We start from the raw sequence: 21,106 nt of genomic DNA on the forward strand, positions 1-21,106 counted from the left end.
TTATACAACACTGCCTGTGACACACATTCAGCTCATTAATATTCATTACAGCAACCTGGATGCTATTGATGCTATTAAAGATTTGCACTAGAAGTTAAATCGCATCAGCATTGTCGAGTGTTTTATTAAGTAGTTTAATATTAATATTGAATATAGATTATGTCTTTAAAAAGGCTATGCAGAGATTGCATCTTATTGGGAGGTTAAAGCATTTTGTTGTGAGTAAAACACACTTTAGAAATGGTTTACAGGAATCTTGTGGAATCTTATTATGCGCTTCAGTATGACTGTGGAAAACACACACACACACACACACACACACACACACATACAGCACTGTGCGAAAGTCTTGCGAAGAAATGCTGTAGAGTAAAGACGCCTTCAAAAATAATGAAACTAAATGTTTCTACATTAAAAAATCCTATAAAGAGCAGTAAACAGTAATAAATGAAACAAAGTCAGTATTTAATGTGACGATCCTTCACTTTAAATAAATAAATCAGTATCTGAGGTGCAGTGTGTGCAGTTTTATAAGGAAATGAGCTGGAAGTGTTACTGAGCATCTTGCAGAAGCAGCCACAGTTCTTCTGGAGACTTTGACTGTCGACTCGCTTCTTATTTCTGCAGCGAAACCCAGCAGCCTTCATTATGTTTTTATCTGAAAAGTGTCTCTTATGGAATCTGCTGCTTTCTTTACTGACATACAAACATTTTTCTGTAACGTTTCATTTTGTGCTGGAAAACTAATGTTTGGAATCTAAAATGTTTTTGTACTGAATCAATAATGTAGAAGTCAGAAAATAAACATCTATAACAAAGTTTGTACTAAAAAACAAATAGGGTGCCAAGACTTTTGCACAGTTGCTATATATACATGCACATATGGGAATGTATAAATGTGTGTATGTTGAAGGATAATGTATATTTGAGTTTTAGATTTTTATACTGTTTTTGCTTTGTTGGTTTTTAGGTTGTTGTGTTGATGTTCTTGTTTATACTGTATAAATGATAACGAAGACAAATTTCCACTTTTAGACAATAAAATGAAGTAAGTAAATCTTTTCAGGAGTGTGTGAGGAGTCCTGTGATAACGGCGGGACGTGTGTTCAGGACGGAGACGGAGCTGTTCAGTGTCTCTGTCCCCCTCGATTCATCGGCAAAAGATGTGAAGTGGATAAATGTCATTACTGCAACGGAGGCAGCTGCATCAACGCTAACACTGCTCACGGAGACGTCATGTGCCGGTACACACACACACACACACACACACACACACACACACACACTTCTTATTCATGAATTACTATGCATATGAAATTTCTCAAACACTTATAAACTCTTTATTGCCACGTGTATATTTTTTTACACAAAAGTCTGTATTATTGACGTCTAAAATTAAATTACAGTAAAATATAAACATAACCCTGTGTTATGATGTCAGATTTTTGCTTTTGCTGTAATTTTTATAACATATAAAATTATATATTATTTGTCACCTTTAATGAGTCAAAGTTCAAGTCTGAAGCTGTAACAATGAGCACGATTCTCTCTTAAATTATTTATATTTATAGCTTTCTTTAGGATTTCTTTTGTGTAGAAAATATCATTTTGTGGCAATAAAACTAGCATGAAGATGATTTTTTTAGAATTTATTGTTAATCAGGTCCTGACAATGATATAAAAACATAAAAAATGAATCACAAACACATCATCAGTGCAGCTAATATTGAATTGTTGATGAACTGAATTAAAAATCATCATACATACAGAACATGAACAGTGCTGATGATGATGATGATGATGATGCTATTTGTGACTGTATATTATGTGTATATTGTGTGTTGTAAATGTTTTATATAATTATAAACATATTGGATGTATGTGTGTAAATGTGAAAGCTGTCCTAACGGCCGAATTCAGCCGAGCTGCTACACGTGTGATGGATACTGCGCTAACGGACCGTGTTCTCTCAGTGCTGCTAAACTGCCTCAGTGCAAGTGCGTAACACACACACACACACGCACACACACACACATACACACACACCTTCATAACATATCTGCATTAACACCTATAACTCTACCCAAAACCATTTCCTGAATGTCGTGTACATACACCCAGGTGCTAATATTTCATGTTTACCTGTAAGGTGTCCACCTGGGTGGGAGGGGCTTCAGTGTGAAAACCACGTCGCCACCATCAGCCCCGAGTCCAGTAACCGTAAGTGTGTTTATATAAGATATAATATATACCGTAAGTTATATCTTATATACAGTGTTGTATACATTTTATACGTCTATCATACATGATGTATTTAATCAGAGTCTATTATTTTTAAGATCAGATTTGAAAGTTATATTTCGTAACACCTTTCTTTTTACATTCATTATAAGTTCAAACTCTAGACTTAATTTAATTAATTTATTATTCGATATTTATTAGATATTATTCGGTAATTAATTGAACAGCTCGTAATGAGGACCAGTTATTAAATAAAATGTAACAATGGAAAAAGCAGTACACGGTGCCACAGCTGTGCTGTCTGAATGGGCGGGGCTTACTCTGTGTCCCCTGTCAATCACAGAGACACTAGCCAATCGTGAGCATCTGTGAGCTCATGTATGTGGAAGAGGGCGGATAGCGCTTTCCTCCGAGTGTGTTACGCTGCACTGTGAATAATGAGAATAATAATTAAATATAACTCCGGGTGTGTGTGTGTGTGCGCGTACACGTGTGTGTGCGTGTGTGTGCGTGTGTGCGCGCGCGCGTGTGTGCGTGTGTGTAGGCACAGCGTCCATCGTCGTTCCTGTGATTGTTCTGATATTACTGGCGTTGCTGCTTGCTGCTGGTTTTCTGTGGTACAGGAAGAGGATGCGAGGGTGAGTGTGTTCATGCAGCTAATTTACATATTCTACCACATGCACAACACTTTCAACATGTAGCAATGTACAGCGTGTGCATATATTTTTCAATATGAGATTTACACACACACACACACACACACACACACACTCACGTAGACTAGTTGTAGCTGTCACGCCATGTTTTATACCATGCTGAACAGGAAGCTCTAGACTTCCAGTATTTGTTAGCTACATTAGCATCGTAGCTCCAGTGCAGAACTAAAGAAACTTTCGATCTGAACACGTCTCAGCTGATGAACTACATTTGGGGACGTTGTGGATATTTATAGTTATTTGCTAAATGGCATGTCATTCTATTTCTCCTTTAATGTCTCTTAATGTTTTATTAAAGTCTAACTCTAATCACATTCGATCTGAAACCTTTCACCTCCCTCGCTTTCTCGTTTAACAGCCTCTTCTCTTCTCCTCAGGTCTGACAAATTTGGCTCGAATTGGCCGCGGTAACGATCGTTAGGGTTTCTGTACCATTAATGTCTCTTTCTTTCTCTCTTTTCTGTCTTTCGTTGGGTTTAAAAGTGTGTTTCTGTGATTTATTTACTGTCTCTGTGCTGTTCCCTAATCGTTGTGTTAAACCTGAACTAGAGCACTGATCTATCGCATTATGTCCATCTTTAAAGTTCATCTGAACGCGAGAACCAATCAGCTCCTGCGTTACTGATCGCAGAGAACATGTCATCTTTTTGAACCCGTTTATCAAAATAACAAGTACACATCTCGACCAAAGCTGTAATTCATTCACGTCATCACTTCCAGCCAATCAGATTTCATTACTAATTAACGTTTTTTTTTTTTAGTAAATAAAAACGTTAATTAGTAATGAAATCTGATTGGCTGGAAGCGATGATGTGAATGAATCATATCAAGCAGAAACATTTGAACTGAATCATAAAAATTGCAAAATGTTATGAATTTGTGTTGATTTTTTGTTCTTCAGTGTTAAATAATTCATTTTTGTGTTTTAAATGCAACACAACTGTTTTGCTATCGTAATATCTTAATACTTTGCGTCCGTCATAGAAATGTCTTCAAGTATGATGAGATGACACTTAACCTCCGTTTATTGTGGTCTTGTCGTTGGAAGGTTGTACGCTAAACGATTAGGCGCAAAGCGTAAATGTAGATGATGGAGCGTGTGTGCGTGTCGACGCAAGTTTTTCACTAGCTCTGTTTCGTTTTGTGTGTCGTTGGTTTAATCACATGATTGAGAATCTCACTTTAGGGTTTAACAATTTGTAAAAAATAAATAAAAAGTTGAGATTATAAGGTTTAAGATTGACTCGGTCACCGTCTCGCACCACGGCGCTAAAGCTAAAGGTCCTGTGATGTAGCGCAGCTTTAGTTTAATTAAAGTAAATATTAACCGTTCTTATTCAGCTACATAAAAAAGAATAAATGAATAAAAATATAGCCAGTTTTTGTTACTTCTCTCAGATTTATGCTCTGTAGCTCTGTGTTTTGATGAGCGCTGGATTTTTTGTTGATGTTTGTTTGCTTGAATTCAGGCTTTCCCGCTGATTGTGGGTGGCGCCCCCTTGTGTTGTGGCTGTATTGTTTTGTATGAAGTAAAAGTTTGTGTTGTGTTTATCCTGAATTAAAACCTTCCACCTTTTTTTTTTTACGTCCACTAGCGCTAAAGGATTCCAGCACCAGAGAATGACAAACGGAGCCATGAACGTTGAAATCGGAAATCCAGCGTATAAAATTTACGAAGGAGAGCAAGACGATGACGTGGGAGAACTTCTGGATTCTGATTTCACGCTCGATCCAGACAAGGTGAGACACGCTGATGAAGCTGAGCTTTGGGTTTCACTTACACGAAGAACGCTGAAAGATCTGACACGGAGTGAGGTCATGGCTATAACATTGTTTATTTTTACAAAATTTTAAATTTGCCTTTTGGCAGAAAGAGTGATTTTTTAATTTAAATTTTAGTGAAACCTGAATAAATAAATATATACTTAAGTAAAAATATACAAAAAATGAATACATTGCAATCTGATTTTGTATGTCACTCAGACATTTCCTAAAAGTTCTCCATTTAAAGAATCCACACAGGACTCAGAACCGGCAAGTTCTTTACTTTTATTTTATTTTTAATTGTTTATAGAATTTATTCTGCTAGTAAAGCAATCGACTTTGCAAAGCGAATCACAATGCTAATTCAAAGAAATCAGCTTTAATGCGATTGTTAGTGAGATAGATGTAGTGTTGTAGAAGTTTTTTTATTTAAATGCTTACAATAAATTAATTTAAATTGATCTTTATGCAACGAAAATCACATGATAACGAGTGATTATGAAATAACAGCTCTGAGATTCTGATCTTTGTGATCTTTGTGATAATTCCATGAATCATGAATCATGCTTAAGAATTAAATGCTTAAGAATTAATTCACATAAAAATGATCAAACTGCAAACGTGGGGAAATAGCTGACTCGCATGCTAATGCTACTTTGAGCTTTGTACTTTAAAGCGCTGAGCTTTTGCTTTGAGCTTTTGCTTTCGCAACTTTCCAATGTTTTGGGTAAATTTGAAAAAAAAACAAACATTTTTTTGTTTTTCTTTTTAGCCGACTAACTTCACGAATCCGGTGTATTCCTCGCTGTACATGGGCGCCCAAGCCAGCCGTAATTCTCTGGCGAGTACGGACGAAAAGAAGGAGCTGCTATCACGAGGAGACGAGGAGCCGCTAGTGGAAGCGTTAGCATAGACTCGCTGTTGATTTTTATGGTCCGTATCATTCAAAACACACCCATTTTGCCTTTTATGAAAACAAAAAAAGAAAAGAATAGAAAAGAAAAGCCCCCGGGGAGGAGAATCAGCTGTTCGGCGTGAACACTGTATAAAATGTACAAAATGAAGGACTACTTTTGTATGTGATGCAGTATTATATTTTGTTCTTATACGATTCTTCAGATCTGAACAAGTGGAGAGAAAAAAGCGACAATTTTCTACATTTTTATTTTTATTCTCATCCCCACCTTTTACCTTAATAGCCACTACCTCTGTGCGGAAAAAAAAGATTTTAAAAAAAGAAGACGCAGTATGAAATAAATTGGAACAGTTTTAATTTTTATTTTTGTATGAATTGTATAGAGAAAGAATATTGTTCCATCTCAGTATTGCCGAGGTCTATATCATAAGTGTGTGTGTGCAGGTCAGAGCCAAGCTCCGGGTTAAAGAAAAGTTGTTTTTAGTACAAACAGAATATTAATGATGTGTGTATAGCGCGTGTGAAACATCACTTTCATATTCACCGTCTCTTTATTTTATTCTGTTCATCTAAACTTTAAGAATTTTGAGAAATGTCGAGACGTGGCGTAAGCTTTTATGGTACATAAGTTGTAGAAATATACATTTGCAGGACACTGTGTATTTTTTTCTTCAGTTAATTGCTTACATGTTAGAGCTTAATTCATAAAATTCATAACAGTCTTGAAAATGGGAAGTTTGTGACACGTTTTTATAGATTTATTACGGCAAGAATTCAGAATTCGTGCTTTTGAAGTGTGCCTTTCTCTCTTTTTTTCCTTTTTTTGTTCGGTCGCTTTGCTTTTGTTTGAGATTTCAGAATCATGTTACACAAACAAACAGTTAAAAAAAATCTCCTTCTCCAGATTTTAAGACGTAATCATGTCACTTTCAGAACTGTTGCTAACTGTAATTCATGCATTTTTATTTTTAATGTGTTGTATTTAAAAAAAAAAAAAATGACAGCTTTTATAGTACAGAATGCATGAAGGCCCAAACATAGTTCTGAAATAAAAGTCATGTATTTGCTGGAGTACTTTACAAACTAAATAACATTTGTGATAAATAAAACATCTTAAACCTGAATTGTTTTAGTACTTTATTTAATTATACAGCAGAAATTAAATATAAATGAGTTATTCGCTATAACAGTCATGTGTTCTGCCTTCACACCCCATCTCTTGCTTATCATTTTTTCTGCACCATTGTTCCTGATGTTCTTAATATTTATTTGGTATAACGATATAAATTTGCTGGCATTAAGAATTCTGGTGCCTGGTTCCTTTTTAGTATTATTTATTTTTTTGTCATTGATCAAAATTTGATAAAATTGATAAATTTCATAAAATTTATATAAAGATGAGAAATTATATGGTATGATTGGTTTTATGCTTCGCTGTAGCTTTGCGAGAAACAAATCCATCACCTTAAATTACACATAGTTATTAGTTATTAGTTATATAGTTATTAAATATTGGTGTTAATATTTTAGTGTTAGATTACTACTATTAGAAGAAATAAATTATGTGGTGTGATTGGTTTTCTGCTTCACTGTAGCTAAATTACACACAGTTAAATGTAATATTCATTTTAGTGTTCTTTGTGACTCCACACTCTCATTCTGTTCTTCTTTATTTTATTTTACTGTATTCAAGCTGTGAGTAAAGTGTGAATCCACAATTCTGCATTTTTAATCTTTACTCAATGCCTTTGGCCTTCAGCTCTTCTTTCACTCTTTTTAAGTAGCTCGGGTCTGGATAGCCAAAACTGCGGAAAGAAAAAAATTACTTACAGGAAAAAAAATCTTCATCATTTTAAGACAACTGTCTCAACTTGTTCTTACCACTCAGGTCCACCGTGTGTGCTCGTTTTGTGATGAATGTTGTTCCAGATAATCCCATCTTCTCCTTCATTTTTTGTGATGGTTCCAACAGTAAAGATGAGTTTCTGATCAAAAGCTCTTCTCAGCAGCTGGAGCACGTGGTTTCCTTCAGCGTTGTCCAGTAAGTACGCAGTGCAACGAGTCCCACGGTAACGTTTTCCAGGGTTTGGATGTTCATTCTGAATAATAAAGTTGTACAAAGTGCGATTAGAGATGTAGCATGAGGAAAAGAAAGGAAAGACAGTGTAGATGAATATAACATGACATGAAAATAAACAGTGATGATGCTTTGTAATACGTTGCAGCTACTTCGTACTACCTGTATTACCTGCTCACAGTAATTATATTACTATTGTTCTGTAAAGTACATTAGTATTGAGGATGCACGAGTTCAACGTGGCTTCACTGAGGTCCTCTTTCCAGTTCTCTTGTCACTATTATAAAGTTTCTTTCATTACTATATCACCTCAAGTGCAGATTGCTAAGTGTTTAAATTAATATCACTGCACAATCCTGCACTGAAATCTCTGTAAGCTGACATCATTTCCTTTTTTAACAGCTAACAAATGACAGCTGAACTTTTATTAGTTTTTTAATCGAAATATGTCAGATGATCTAATATTGTCTTTATTCTGCTAATTAATAACCATTCAATACAGTTAATAAGCCAGTTGTTTAGAACAGAAGAATGGCCAAGAAAACCATTTTAACTCTGCTGCACGTGCTAGCAACTGAAAAATCCACCTGTAACGTCACTAACGTCACTGTAACAGGAATTACGGCCGGCTTTACAGGCCGAGTTGGCCTGCCACAGCACGGACGTTACACTGTCTGAATATATCACCAAGGCTATTCGTCTGGACAACCTCCTCCGCCAACAACGACGCATGTCTCGCCCATACTATGAATCCCGGTTTCGGGAGGACCACTGCAGACCACGGGAGGAGGGGCCGGAGCCTATGCAGCTGGGCGGCACCAGAGTCTCTCAGGATGAGCGTCAACGTCGGGTACGCCGAAACCTCTGTTTCTACTGCGGGGGAGCTGGCCACCGGGTTAGCAACTGTCCCGAGAAACCGATTACCTCCAAGCTGAGAAGCGATTTCGTATCTTCCTGTATGACACTGAAAGTGACTGTGCATTACACTCAGGGTACCATTGTGGTTCCAGCGCTAGTGGATTCCGGGGCGGCCGTCAACCTGATTGACCAACAGCTCGCAGAAGACCTTCATCTCCCCACACTGCCATGCGAACCACCCTTGCGAGTGACGGCCGTCGACAATCGTCCCATCGGGGGAGGCCTCATCACCCATCAAACCCATCCGCTCACCCTACAGGTTGGCCTACTTCACTATGAGGAGACAGCATTTTACATCATCCCCACTCCTTCGAATCCCATCATCCTGGGTTTTCCCTGGCTGCAACTCCATAACCCCGTCGTGTCCTGGAAGGAGGGGGAATTAGTTAGCTGGCAAAATCACTGTCTTCGCAGGGTCCAGTCATTGCCATGTCTCGCGACCTCCACTGAAAGCCCTAACACACCAACGAACATCTCCATACCTCATGAATACCAGGATCTTCGAGAGAGTGAAGAGAGAGCCAGACAGCTCCCCCCCCACCGCCCATGGGACTGCGCAATCGAGCTGCTACCCAACGCGATACCCCCTAAGAGTAAGGTTTACCCCCTTTCTCTCCCCGAGACCAAGGCAATGGAGGAATATGTCAAAGAAGCCCTAGACATGGGCTACATCCGACCCTCCACTTCTCCTGCTGCAGCAGGATTCTTCTTCGTTGAAAAAAAAGGCGGGGGCCTACGGCCATGCATCAATTACAGGGGACTGAATGTGTTAACGGTCCAATACCCTTACCCTCTCCCACTGGTACCAGCAGCCTTGGAACAGCTCAGGGAGGCTCGGATATTCACAAAGTTGGACCTGCGCAGCGCGTACAATTTAATAAGGATCAAAGAGGGGGACGAGTGGAAGACGGCGTTCCACACCACCAGGGGGCACTATGAATATCTCGTGATGCCATATGGACTAACCAACGCGCCAGCAGTATTTCAGTCATTCATTAACAAAATTTTCAGGGATGTACTCCATCACTACGTCATCGCCTACATCGACGACATTCTTATCTACTCGTCCACCTATAACGAACACATCGACCATGTTAGAACAGTCCTCACTCGGCTGCTGAAACATCACTTATACGTCAAGGCCGCAAAATGCGAATTCCACCGAGACTCTATCACCTTTCTGGGTTATGTCATCTCGAAGAAGTGGGTAGAGATGGACGCCGGCAAAGTCAAGGCGGTCACGGACCTACCACGATCAAAGAATTACAGAGGTTCCTGGGGTTCGCAAACTTTTACCGGCGATTCATAAGAAACTACAGCAGCATCGCTAACCCTATGACGTCACTCCTGCGAGGCAAACCACAATGCCTCCATTGGAATGACCAGGCCCAATCCGCCTTCAACCAGCTAAAGTCAAGTTTTACTACAGCACCGATCTTGAGGCACCCAGACCCCAGCCTGCCCTTCATCGTTGAGGTGGATGCCTCCAGCTGTGGGATAGGGGCCGTACTATCACAACGCCAGGGAAACCCAGGGAAAGTTCATCCGTGTGCCTACTTCTCACGTAAACTAACTCCAGCCGAAGTTAATTATGATGTCGGCAATCGGGAGCTCCTTTTCATTAAGGAGGCATTAGTAGAATGGCGGCATTGGCTGGAAGGAGCATGCCACCCGTTCTTAGTATTGACGGACCACCGGAACTTGGAATATCTACGCAACGCTAAGAGACTGAACCCTAGACAGGCTCGATGGGCCCTATTCTTCACCCGGTTCCGGTTCTCGGTCACATATCGACCAGGCACTAAGAACGGCAAGGCTGATGCACTATCCCGGCGTCACGACCCCATAAACTCGCCCAGCAGCCCGGAGCCGATACTACCACCCGCCACAGTACTCGCACCAATCAGGTGGGACATCATGGAAGAGATCCAGTGCGCCCAGAGCAACGAACCCCCACCACCAGCCTGCCCACCCATGAAACTCTACGTACCTACCTCCCTACGTCCGAGAGTAATGCAATGGGTCCACGAGGCGCCCAGCTCCGGCCACCCCGGTATCCGGCGCACCACAGCCCTGATTAGCAACCGATTTTGGTGGCCCGCACTGGCACAAGATGTAGAGGAGTACGTGGGAACCTGCAGTACCTGTGTGCAGTCTCGAACCAGCCGCCAGCCCCCCATGGGTTTGTTAGAACCCCTGCCCATTCCCAGGCGTCCCTGGTCTCACATGGCCATAGATTTTGTGACCGACCTCACTAGTTCGGCAGGATACACAATGATCCTAGTTGCCATCGACAGGTTCTCTAAGGCCTGCCGACTGGTCCCTCTCAAAGGCCTACCCACAGCCATGGAAACAGCGACAACAGTATTTCACCACATTTTTCGTACCTACGGCCTTCCTGAAGATATCGTGTCCGATCGAGGCCCGCAGTTCACGTCCAGAGTCTGGAGAGCCTTTTGCACCCATTTAGGGGTCAACATAAGCCTCAGTTCTGGGTACCACCCACAGTCTAATGGACAGACCGAGCATTTAAACCAGGAAATCGGCAGGTACCTCCGCTCCTACTGCAGTCGGGAACAACAGCGCTGGAGTGAGTTTCTCCCGTGGGCAGAGTATGCCCAAAACACACTCATCCACTCATCCACAGGACTCACTCCATTCCAGTGTATTCTGGGGTATCAACCTCCTCAGTTTCCCTGGTCAGGAGAACCTTCTGACATTCCTGCCGTAGATGACTGGGTCCGTCACAGCCAGGAGGTCTGGGAAAGCGCCCATGTCCGCCTGCAACGAGCCATATGACGTCAAAGGATACAGGCGGACCGTCGCAGACGGCCACACCCTAGGTTCCAGGTAGGCCAAAGGGTCTGGTTATCTACACAAAATCTCAGAATGAGGCTACCCTGCCGCAGGCTGAGCCTGCGATTCATTGGCCCCTTCCGCATCGTCCGCCAAATGAACCCAGTGACTTACCAACTGCAACTCCCTGCCTCGTATCAAATCTCCCCCACCTTCCACGTGTCCCTGCTCAAACCAGCACGCCCCCGCCTGGACAATTCAACCACAGAGAATGATCCACCGCCACCGCTCGATATTGACGGGGCCCCAGCCTACAGGGTGAGCTCGCTCCTCAACTCTCGCCGCCATGGTAACCAGTTACAGTATCTGGTGGACAGGGAGGGGTACGGACCTGAGGAACGTTCCTGGGTTAATGCGGATGACATCCTGGACCCCTCTTTAGTAGAGGATTTCCATCGCCTCCACCCCAATCGGCCCGCTCCGCGACCCCGGGGCCGTCCACGTCGTAGAACACCAGGAGGTGTTCCTAGAGGGGGGGGCTCTGTAACGTCACCACCGGCACCTGCCTGCCAGAGGGAGCCCTCACCTGAGTTTGGACTCCACCCTTGAGAAACACTTCCGGGGTTTTCAGGGACATTTAAGCAGCGCGTTCACCATCATCTCTGCTGATGGATGCTACACAACCCGCCTCGGACGAGGCGTTACACCACCACACACTACAGTGATGTAGGTGATAGAGAAGAATAATTCAGAAAAATAAATAACTGTTCTCTTACCGTCTGAATGCCATCTGGTATGATGTAATTAATTTCAATTGTGCCACATGGAGGAAAGCCAGCGAGGTTCCTGTGTTTGCGATGTTGGACATGCATTGTTCCATCAGGCTGGTTTCCTTTTAAGGTGCCAAATATTTTCTTACACAAAGGGCAAATTTCTCTGCTGCTCTTTATTGACCGTTTCAGACACTCTTCGCAGAACTCATGACTACATTTAAGTTTTGTCTTCTGAGTAAACGTATCCAGGCAAATTGGACATTTATCTTCTTCACTTTTATTATATTTTTTCTCTTTACCTTTTATTTCGTTAAATGGCTCCTGGACAAAATGTAATTTTTGTGGAAAGGTTCCACCTCTCGGGTCAGTGCCGTGTGCCCCTCTCATCACATCCATCCCTGTTTGTCCCCGCTGAAATCCACCTGCTTGTGGAAAATCCGATGGATATCCGAGCAATTTCTTCACCTTCTCATCAAATACAGTGACTCTAGTAATCTTCTCAATGTCAGCTATGGCAGGAACGAGATGCTTTGGCAGTCCAAAAAGTTTCCAGCTTCCATTTCTTTCCCCTCCACCAACACAGGCGTGTTGAGAGTGAATTCTTTCAAGTGCCTTGGACACTATCTCAGTGGAGGAAGCATCTTTAAGATCACAGGTGACTGCTGATGTAACTACCTTTTGGTAGAGATGAGTTAAGGCTCTGAGGGCGTGAGCTTCGAGATTGACCTGATGAGTTCCTCTGGACCGTGCTGACACCTTAACCGAGCCGTGGACAGGTTCAGCATCAAACTGAACTCCATATTTATTTTGGATCTCAGAAATCTGTTTCTCAAACGCAATCTTCAGCAGTTGCCAGTGTGCCACATCCATCTCAACTGCAGCTTGAGTGTCCTTGATGTCCATGTCCAAGTTCTTTGGGGTCTGCACTGAAGTCCTATTGCTAGATGTCTCCATGTTATGTGACTCTCTGTGGCTAAATGGTGTTGCTAGATCATCACCAGGTTCCAATTTTATCCGCTTCTCAACCACTGATGTTATTTCTCCTGGTCCAAACAGCAGGTATTCATTTGCTGACATGCTTAGCATGATCCTGTGCTCTTCATTTGGAATATTACGCAGTGTCTCTTTCATGATGTCAGACTCCATGTGTGTTTGAGGGACAGAAACAGATTTGAGATTCTTTGTAGTATTCTGGACAAGAGTAGAAAAGGCCTGAGTAGCTTTGCTGAAAGAATCACTCTCACTCTTCACCATAGCTTTCGCAGCAGAGAGTGAAAGACGTGTTTCTGCATTTATTTTAACTCCAAACACATTCTCAAATTGTTCCAGCTCCTTCCTGTAAGCTTGACTCAGGTACCAGTATAGAAAGGGAGGGACAGTAAAAGCATCAGAAGCTCCAGTCATCTCATTAGAAGCAGCTCCTGCATCCTTCATGAGCTCAGGTGGGGTTGTTTCTGTAGCAGTCACAGCTGTCTCAGTCATGTTCTCCTAATAAATATGGAAATACACATTTATACAATATTACTGATAGCCAAATTATACAACTCGCATTATAACGTGTAAATCTCTAGGACTATAGCTATGAAAATGGTTTGTTTGGGCTGATACCATTCTTATGATGTCATGCATCTTGTCTAGGCTTGGCTTTATATTTCCTTCATGGTGATTTTTTTAAAATAGAAATTAATGATTTGTTTAGAACAGTTTTTAAAAATATGAATGACACAAAAATGACCTAGAACCCATTAAGTGTGTCATGTTTGCACCAAATATAGCGCAGGACTAAGAATCTCATCAGCCACTGCACATGATTTTTGTTTGAGTTTGTGCGCATTTGCAAGCTCTTTGGCAGTTATCTTGATGATCCGTCATTTTCCATCCGTAATCATTATTCCAAAACAAGGTCATACAGCATGTAAATAAAAAAACTACTGATACAAAACTAATAAAGGAAAAAATCCTTATGAAAATATTTTACAATAGACGGAGAGTAAAATTAAGTTCCACAGCAAATTTGTGTGCTTGATCAGTTAAGATATAATTAGTGTCAGTATACGTGAATATGATGGCAGCCTAAATTTATTTATAGAGCACTTTTTTTAAAATAACAATTGTTTACCAAAGTGCTGTACAAGCATAATCAAGATAAAACAAATTTTACACATTAAAAAAAAGTAACAGACATTAACACTGACCAGATACATAAAACAGCTCTCATACTGAGTTAAATGCTAAAGTATAAAAATAAGTTTTAAGACTGGGTTTAAAAACAGCACGTGTTTGGGCCTGCTTAACATATAGAGGCAAGTTATTCCAAAGTTCTGAAGCTGCAACAGCAAAAGCCCGGTCACTCCTGCTTTTTAGCCTTGTTCGAGGTACAACCAAGAGTTAACGGTCAGCAGACCTACGTGCTCACGATGGCTCATGCGGCTGAATTAAATCAGAAAGGTAAATTGGTGCCAATCCCTGTAATGACTTATAAACTAAAACCTTAAAGTCAATTCTGAAACGAACAGGAAGCCAGTGAGGAGATGCCAGTATGGGTGTAATTTGTTCGTGTTTGCGCGTCCCTGTTTGTACCCTCTGTAAACGTTTGAGAGAAGCCTGATTGACATCTACATACAGGCCATTACAATAGTCAAGACGGGTCGAGATAAAAGCATGTATGACCCTTTCAAAATCATTAAAAGCCAAAAAAGACTTGACTTTGGATAATTGCCTCAACTGGAAAAAGATGTAATTACTAGATGTAATTACTGAATTAATTTGTTTATCCAAGTTAAAATCACTATCCATTATAACACCCAGGTTTTTAACATTTGGCTTTACATATGGTTTTATAACACTCAAATCTAAATCTGGGGGGTCACCAGTGTTACCAGGTCTAAATATCATGACTTCTGTTTTTTCTTCATTGAACTTTAAAAAATTTGAGGTCATCCAGGCCCTAACCTCCTCAAGACAGTCCAACAATGGTGCTAAAGAGATTACATCATGTGGTTTCAAAGGGACATAGAGTTGTGTATCATCTGCGTAGCAATGAAACGAGATGCCGTATTTCCTAAAAATGAACCCTAATGGAAGTAGATATAATGAAAATAAAACAGGTCCAAGAATGGAACCCTGAGGGACACCACACGAGAAAGATGCAGAAGATGATACAAAATCCCCAAGGCGGACTGAAAAACTTCTGTCAGACAAATAAGATCTAAACCACTCCAACGCAGCCCCCTTAACTCCAACGCAATGCTCCAACCGAGAAATCAGGATGTTATGGTCTACAGTGTCAAATGCAGCTGTAAGATCCAGGAGCATGAGGACAGCATAATCACCTGAGTGGCTAGTAACAGGTCATTAAAACTTTCAACAGGACTGAAACACTTCCTGCAAACCATGTTGACTTAAAAATGAATTGCAATTGTGTAAAAACAACCTTCTCTAATATTTTAGAAAGGAACGGAAGTTTTGATATAGGCCTAAAATTATCAAGAATCGAGGTATCCAAATTTGGCTTCTTAATCAATGGTTCCACTATTGCATGTTTTAGAGGTACAACTCCTGAGGCAAGGCTACTATTTATGATTTCCTGAATTTTAGGTCCAAGGGTTTCAAAAACATTCTTTAAAAAATGAGAAGGAATGATATCTAAGCAACAGGTAGATGATTTCATTTTAGCTACGATGTCTCGCAAAAAAGAAAGAGACACAGGCTCAAGCTGGTTAAAAACAGCAGAGCACATAGTGGTGATAGATGAATCAACATAAGGAGATGAAATGTGTGCTCTAACAACAGCAATCTTGTCAACAAAAAAATGTAAAAAGTTTTCACACATCTCAAAAGAGAACGCCAAACAAGTTGATTATGTGTAAATTATAATTATATAATAAAATTATAAAGTGTCAAAAAGTTTAAAAACTTTTGATAATTGAAATAAGAAAATTTGTGCTTTTTCCCTAGTTTCTTTAATAAGAAGAGGAAAGTATTAACACAGATTTACCTTTTGCCTGGAAACTTTATTCACAGACTTTGGTTCAGCTTCCTGAAAGTGTACTGTGGCGCTTTTCTCAAGCGACCTGAATGTTAATGTTGCAGTTTTTATATCCTTTAAAGCTGTTAAGAGATGGGAAATACATTTTAGGTATAAAATATAAAACAAAATAACAAATTTGCTGATAGTTGTTTATTTTTTACCATAACTAATCTATTTTATTCAGTTTTCAGAATTGCAACAAAAAAAATAAATGCAATTTCTCACCAGTTGATGGCGTGATCTCCACCTCTGCAGTGCATCCATCACCTAAAAGCCGAACCACCTCAACACTGCATCTCTCTCTCTCTTTTGCTTCAGAGTTACACCAGGTCTGAAGAGCTTTTTGCAGAAGATTTTTCCATTTCTGAGGTAGATCTTTTGGCCAGTCCACTTTCACATAAAACTTTGCAACATCCCGAGGTGCTGAGGGTTTTAGCTCATCGCTATCTCTTGTATCCTAATGTATTAAAAAAAGCAGGAATAAATGTTTCACAGAATTCCCATGATGCATTTATCCTCCTTCATGGTATGCTTTGTTAATACAGATTAAAAACCTCTTTTTTAACATCTCAATGTGAGTGTCATGTTTTGTCTTCTCATCTGCTGATACACTGCCACTACATCAGGACTAAATGTAATATTTACCTTCTTCTGATCAACAGAACATTTCCTGCGTGTTGTATCAGAACTCTTAGACGCTGATGAGGACGTCTAGACAAAAAAGACACACTTTAAGTCTACACTCAGTAAAATCTACATTAAAACTGGCCATGATGAGTTTAAAACCCCAGTATTAACCTGTGGAACATCTGCAGCAGCAGCTGGAGGATTTTGCTCTTCAGCTGATCTGTACAGGTCCTGAAAAATAAAAATTACATAAAACACACACACACTGCAGTACCAATACTGGAATTTTCTGTTTTTCTCATCTAATCATTTAATATTTTTTAATATGATCCTACTATTTTCTGGTCTTCTGGAACATCTCCAGCATTTGTAGGTTCATTCGGCGTTTCCTCAGCTGTAGGACACTTGCTAAGATTTAGCGAGTTTATCTGAAAGAAAAAAAAAAAAGAACAGTGAAAGTTAACGCTCACTAAAGTCAGTGTTAAACCTGATATTAACCTGAGAAGTGTGTGAAGCGGCACAGAGACGTGTCCCATCACCTGCTGTCTACACATTCTGTGATATAAACAATCTCTTTATAAGTTCATCTACACAAAAAACAGTAAAAGCTAATGTTAAAATAGTCAGTGTTAAACCTGATAATACTGATGATGCTTTAAGAAACTGATATTAACCTGAGAAGCGACAGAGAGCTGTGTCCAATCACCCGATGTATACAGATCCTGTAATATAAAACAAAATCCAGAATTTTATATGGAAAATACTGTGCAAATTGGAAAGGGAAATATTAGCATTGTATATGTAATGGATAATAAATGTGCTTTAGTTTTGACATTTCTGTAGTTATAGCTGTATAACACCTTCAGTCCTGTGCTGATGTGTTTATACTGCTGAGTTTATTCCGAGTGCTGCACTTCTTTAATTATATCTTCACATCACAATACACATCATGTCTGATTTACTGTTTTGCCCATGAAAAATGCTCACTTTCTGACATTTATTGTGTGTTAAATTTGATCTAGCAGTACCTGGTCTTGTGAAGCTGCCATGTCGGGATGGTGCTGCTGTTGTCCCTCAGTTACTGCAGAAGGATAATCAGTCAATGATCACTGACTTAAAACAGACAAAATAAGAAACATTCTGATGTTAACCTGGGCAGCAGGTAGAGATACAGCATTAATGTCCATGCATGTCTTATTAGCCCAGTCCATAAAATCATTTAATGCATAATGACTGTATTCAGAATCAGCAACTTAAATCCAAAAGTTATGTAAACATTTTACATGAGGAAAGTTGCTGGTATTCAGAGTCGGGTTACGCAGCTGCTTAAGTGGATTTTCTGAGCTCCGCATTCAGATTATTAAAATCACTTGCATGTAGTTCACACCATTTGGTATCAAATGTATTATGATGTAACCTTAAAAACAAAACAATTTAAAAATGAAAAATAAAAAAAGCATAAAAGAGACTCTTACACCACACGTGGCATGAAGTAACGCTCGGTTTGTTTTGTGCATCTGACGTTAACAAGCCTGTTATTTCTGTTCTATTCTGGTTCTGACTTTGCTAGTTTCCTGGTTTTCATATTTTGACGAAGCCCTGTTTACACTGTTTGCTGATCACATGACCTAAGCCTGTTTCTCAACCTTGACTTGCTGCGTGTTTTTGTATTTGTCTGCCTGCCTTTCATTAAAATGCTTCACTGTGATCGTATCCGTCTTAGCCTTCTCTTACATGACAGACTACTTCCCCGACAGCATGGCTACAGCAGGAGGAGTACATCCAGGCAATCCAGCAGGGGTACATCCGCCTGGCCACGCCTCCCGCCTCAGCTGGTTTCTTCTTCTACCCTCTGCCTCTGGTCCCTGCAGCCCTCGAGCAGCTCCATTCCGCCCGGATTTTCACGAAGCTGGAGCTCCACAGTGGATATATTCTGGTGCACAACCAGGAGAGGGATAAGTGGAAGACAGCTTTTAGCACTAACTCTGGCCACTATGAATACTGTGTGATGCCGTCTGGGCTCTCTTGAGCTTCCTCAGTCATCCAGTGTTTTATAAACAACATCATGAGGGACATTCTGAAGAAATACATCATTGCTTATATCGACAGCATCCTGATCTACTCTCCCTCCTACGAAACTCATATGTTCCACATCCACCAGGACCTCATGCGGCACCAGTCGTACGTCAAGGGTGAAAAGTGTGAGTTCCACCAGGACAAAATCTCATTCCTGGGCTATATCTCCAGCCCAGATGGGGTTACCATGGACCAGGCCAAGGTGGCAGCAGTCGCCGACTGGCCTACACCGAACACAGTCAAGGACCTGCAGCGATTCCTCATTTACATTTATGGCATTTGGCAGACGCCTTTATCCAGAGCGACTTACATTTATCTCAGCTTCACTAAAGTCTAGCAGCGCTTCATCCACGGCTTCAGCTCCATAACACATCGCCTGACTTCCCCACAGGAAGGGGGCAAAGTGCCTGGCCTGGAGCCCAGCCGCCAAGAAGGCCCTCAACCATCTAAAAGCCACCTTTTCCACCGCTCCTCTCCTCAAACACCCTGATCTACTGAGGCCCTTCGTCATGGAGGCGGATGCTTCTGAGACAGGGGCTGGAGACATTCTACCCCAGCAACTCGGGGAAAAGCCCAAACTATATCCTGTGGCTTTCAGCAGAATTGTGATATCGGATACCGGGAGCTACTGGCTACTGATGACTTCTATTCTCTTTAGATCTAGACATGCAGGTCACGTTTTTTTCTGCTCGTTTGCTAATAAATGTTCACTCCGTATGTACTGTGTTTATTTATATATGTATATACACCTGTCAGTAACACACAGAGGAGTGTACTGATGTTAGCATTAGCATTAGCATGAAATGTAGTAGATAAGCTAAAAACATATTTACAAGAAATTAGAAATTGTTATATTACATAATAATAATAATAATAATAATAATAATAATGATGATGGCTGCTATAACAGCAATTTCCTCGTGTAGGATCCATATTATCAAAAGTGTTACTTACAGAATATGAACCTTGGTAAACCATTAGTAACCTCAGCTTTGTGTTTGTTTACATTTCTAAAGTCAAATCTGGAATCATAATAAATTTTAATATTTCTATATTTTGTTTCTTCTTATTTTTTATTTCTTGTATTTTGCTGTTACTGTACTAAGCATGAGTACACCAAGACAAATTCCTTGTACGTGTAAAGCTACGGTACTTGGCAATAAAGGGGATTGTGATTCTAATAAACACTTGAAATTAATCCAGTTTAATAACTGGGTAAAAGCTGTAGATTGGGAATAAAATGCTGGATTAATATAATTAAATGACTGAATAATAACCAGGATAAGAGAGAGATACTTTAACCCTGTAACAATCTCAGTGTTTCTCTGTGTTTATTAAACTGCACTCCTGATCTGTTTAAAGCAGCAGAATCTGGATTTATTTTAATTCCTGACTTTATTTTAACTCCTAAATGTCAAGTTTTAGTATTTTAAAAAGACTGTCAGTGGAGTTACTTACAGAAAGCGAGTGGTTGTGTAAGCTGTGTGTGTCTCAGTGTGTCCTCTCTGTTTATACTCTCTTCACATTTCAGAGAAAAAGAAACTGAAAGGACTTTGTAGAAATCTGGTGTAGGCAGAGCTTCTGCTCTGAAAACTTCCAGCAGTAAAACACAATAAATCCTCCTGTGTGCTCTGTTCACTGGTCTGGACAGCAGTGGGAGGAGCTTAATGCACTGCTTTTGCATTCTGCTTTCTGATTGGTCAGAAGGTGTTGATTCATTTTCTATAACAGCAGCTCTGACAATAGTGCAGCTGCAGATCACAGCTTTATGTTAATGCCCTGGTTCTAATGATTGGATATGGTTTCTATAGTAACAGCAGGGACGTGTACAGTGGACACTCCATTAAAAACAAACCGATTAAAAACCGTGAAAAAGAAAATCGCTGAAGTTTTCTGTAAGGAAATGTTTATTTAGCGTTGATGGAATGAGTCTCCAGTGTCAGTGCTTTGTAACAGTCAGAGGTAAAGCCACAATAAATACATTAAATGTAGCACTGAACAAAAAATAAAATAAAATAGTGGTTTTCTGGGAAATTGCTGTGTTATAAGAGGGATAGAGGAGAGCTCATACAACTGTAACTACCGGAATAAAGCTACATTTTGAACATGATAGAAATCAGTTGTGTTAAAAATATATATTATTAATATTATTGTCCTTATTGCTGTCAGTGG

At 40.2% G+C, this 21,106-nt stretch overlaps 2 protein-coding genes across 6 annotated transcripts in view; one reads left to right on the top strand and one right to left on the bottom strand.

Annotated features, from left to right (window-relative positions):
* lrp1aa (low density lipoprotein receptor-related protein 1Aa) overlaps positions 1–6,761 on the top strand; it is a 139,965-nt gene extending 133,204 nt beyond the window's left edge. For 2 of the 4 annotated variants that reach the window (XM_053227265.1, XM_053227266.1), the window contains 7 exons: positions 1,067–1,244; positions 1,899–1,997; positions 2,150–2,220; positions 2,786–2,879; positions 4,553–4,697; positions 4,941–4,991; positions 5,494–6,761. In XM_053227265.1, coding sequence (XP_053083240.1) covers positions 1,067–1,244; positions 1,899–1,997; positions 2,150–2,220; positions 2,786–2,879; positions 4,553–4,697; positions 4,941–4,991; positions 5,494–5,634 — 779 coding nt within the window. In that variant the 3' untranslated portion in view covers positions 5,635–6,761. The remainder of the gene's footprint in view (positions 1–1,066; positions 1,245–1,898; positions 1,998–2,149; positions 2,221–2,785; positions 2,880–4,552; positions 4,698–4,940; positions 4,992–5,493) is intronic. The other 2 variants (XM_053227267.1, XM_053227268.1) reach the window with 1 other exon arrangement.
* Positions 6,619–20,633, bottom strand: dtx3lb.2 (deltex E3 ubiquitin ligase 3L b, tandem duplicate 2). 2 transcript variants are annotated; one of them, XM_026932774.3, is made up of 11 exons: positions 20,393–20,633; positions 17,887–17,939; positions 17,533–17,580; positions 17,194–17,286; positions 17,030–17,089; positions 16,877–16,942; positions 16,457–16,688; positions 16,199–16,311; positions 12,205–13,689; positions 7,519–7,736; positions 6,619–7,442 (listed from the first exon to the last, which is right to left on the bottom strand). In XM_026932774.3, the coding sequence occupies exons 1-11, from the start codon at positions 20,616–20,618 to the stop codon at positions 7,373–7,375; spliced, it is 2,664 nt and encodes an 887-aa protein (XP_026788575.3). In that variant the 5' UTR covers positions 20,619–20,633; the 3' UTR covers positions 6,619–7,372. The 2 variants fall into 2 exon arrangements, with proteins under 2 accessions (XP_026788575.3, XP_053083244.1); XM_053227269.1 differs by having other exon boundaries at positions 17,887–17,971; positions 20,393–20,528.
* Between the last annotated feature and the right edge of the window lie 473 nt (positions 20,634–21,106).

The sequence above is a fragment of the Pangasianodon hypophthalmus genome, chromosome 20, assembly GCF_027358585.1.
Source record: "Pangasianodon hypophthalmus isolate fPanHyp1 chromosome 20, fPanHyp1.pri, whole genome shotgun sequence".
Lineage (NCBI taxonomy): Eukaryota > Metazoa > Chordata > Actinopteri > Siluriformes > Pangasiidae > Pangasianodon > Pangasianodon hypophthalmus.

Coding starts and splice junctions, on each gene's coding strand:
- dtx3lb.2 (XM_026932774.3), bottom strand. CDS start 20,618: ATGCAAAAGCAGTGCATTAAGCTCCTCCCACTGCTGTCCAGACCAGTG. Junction 17,940..20,392: donor TACACAACCACTCGCTTTCT/GTAAGTAACTCC, acceptor ATCCTTCTGCAG/TAACTGAGGGACAACAGCAG. Junction 17,287..17,532: donor AGCTCTCTGTCGCTTCTCAG/GTTAATATCAGT, acceptor TTTTTCTTTCAG/ATAAACTCGCTAAATCTTAG.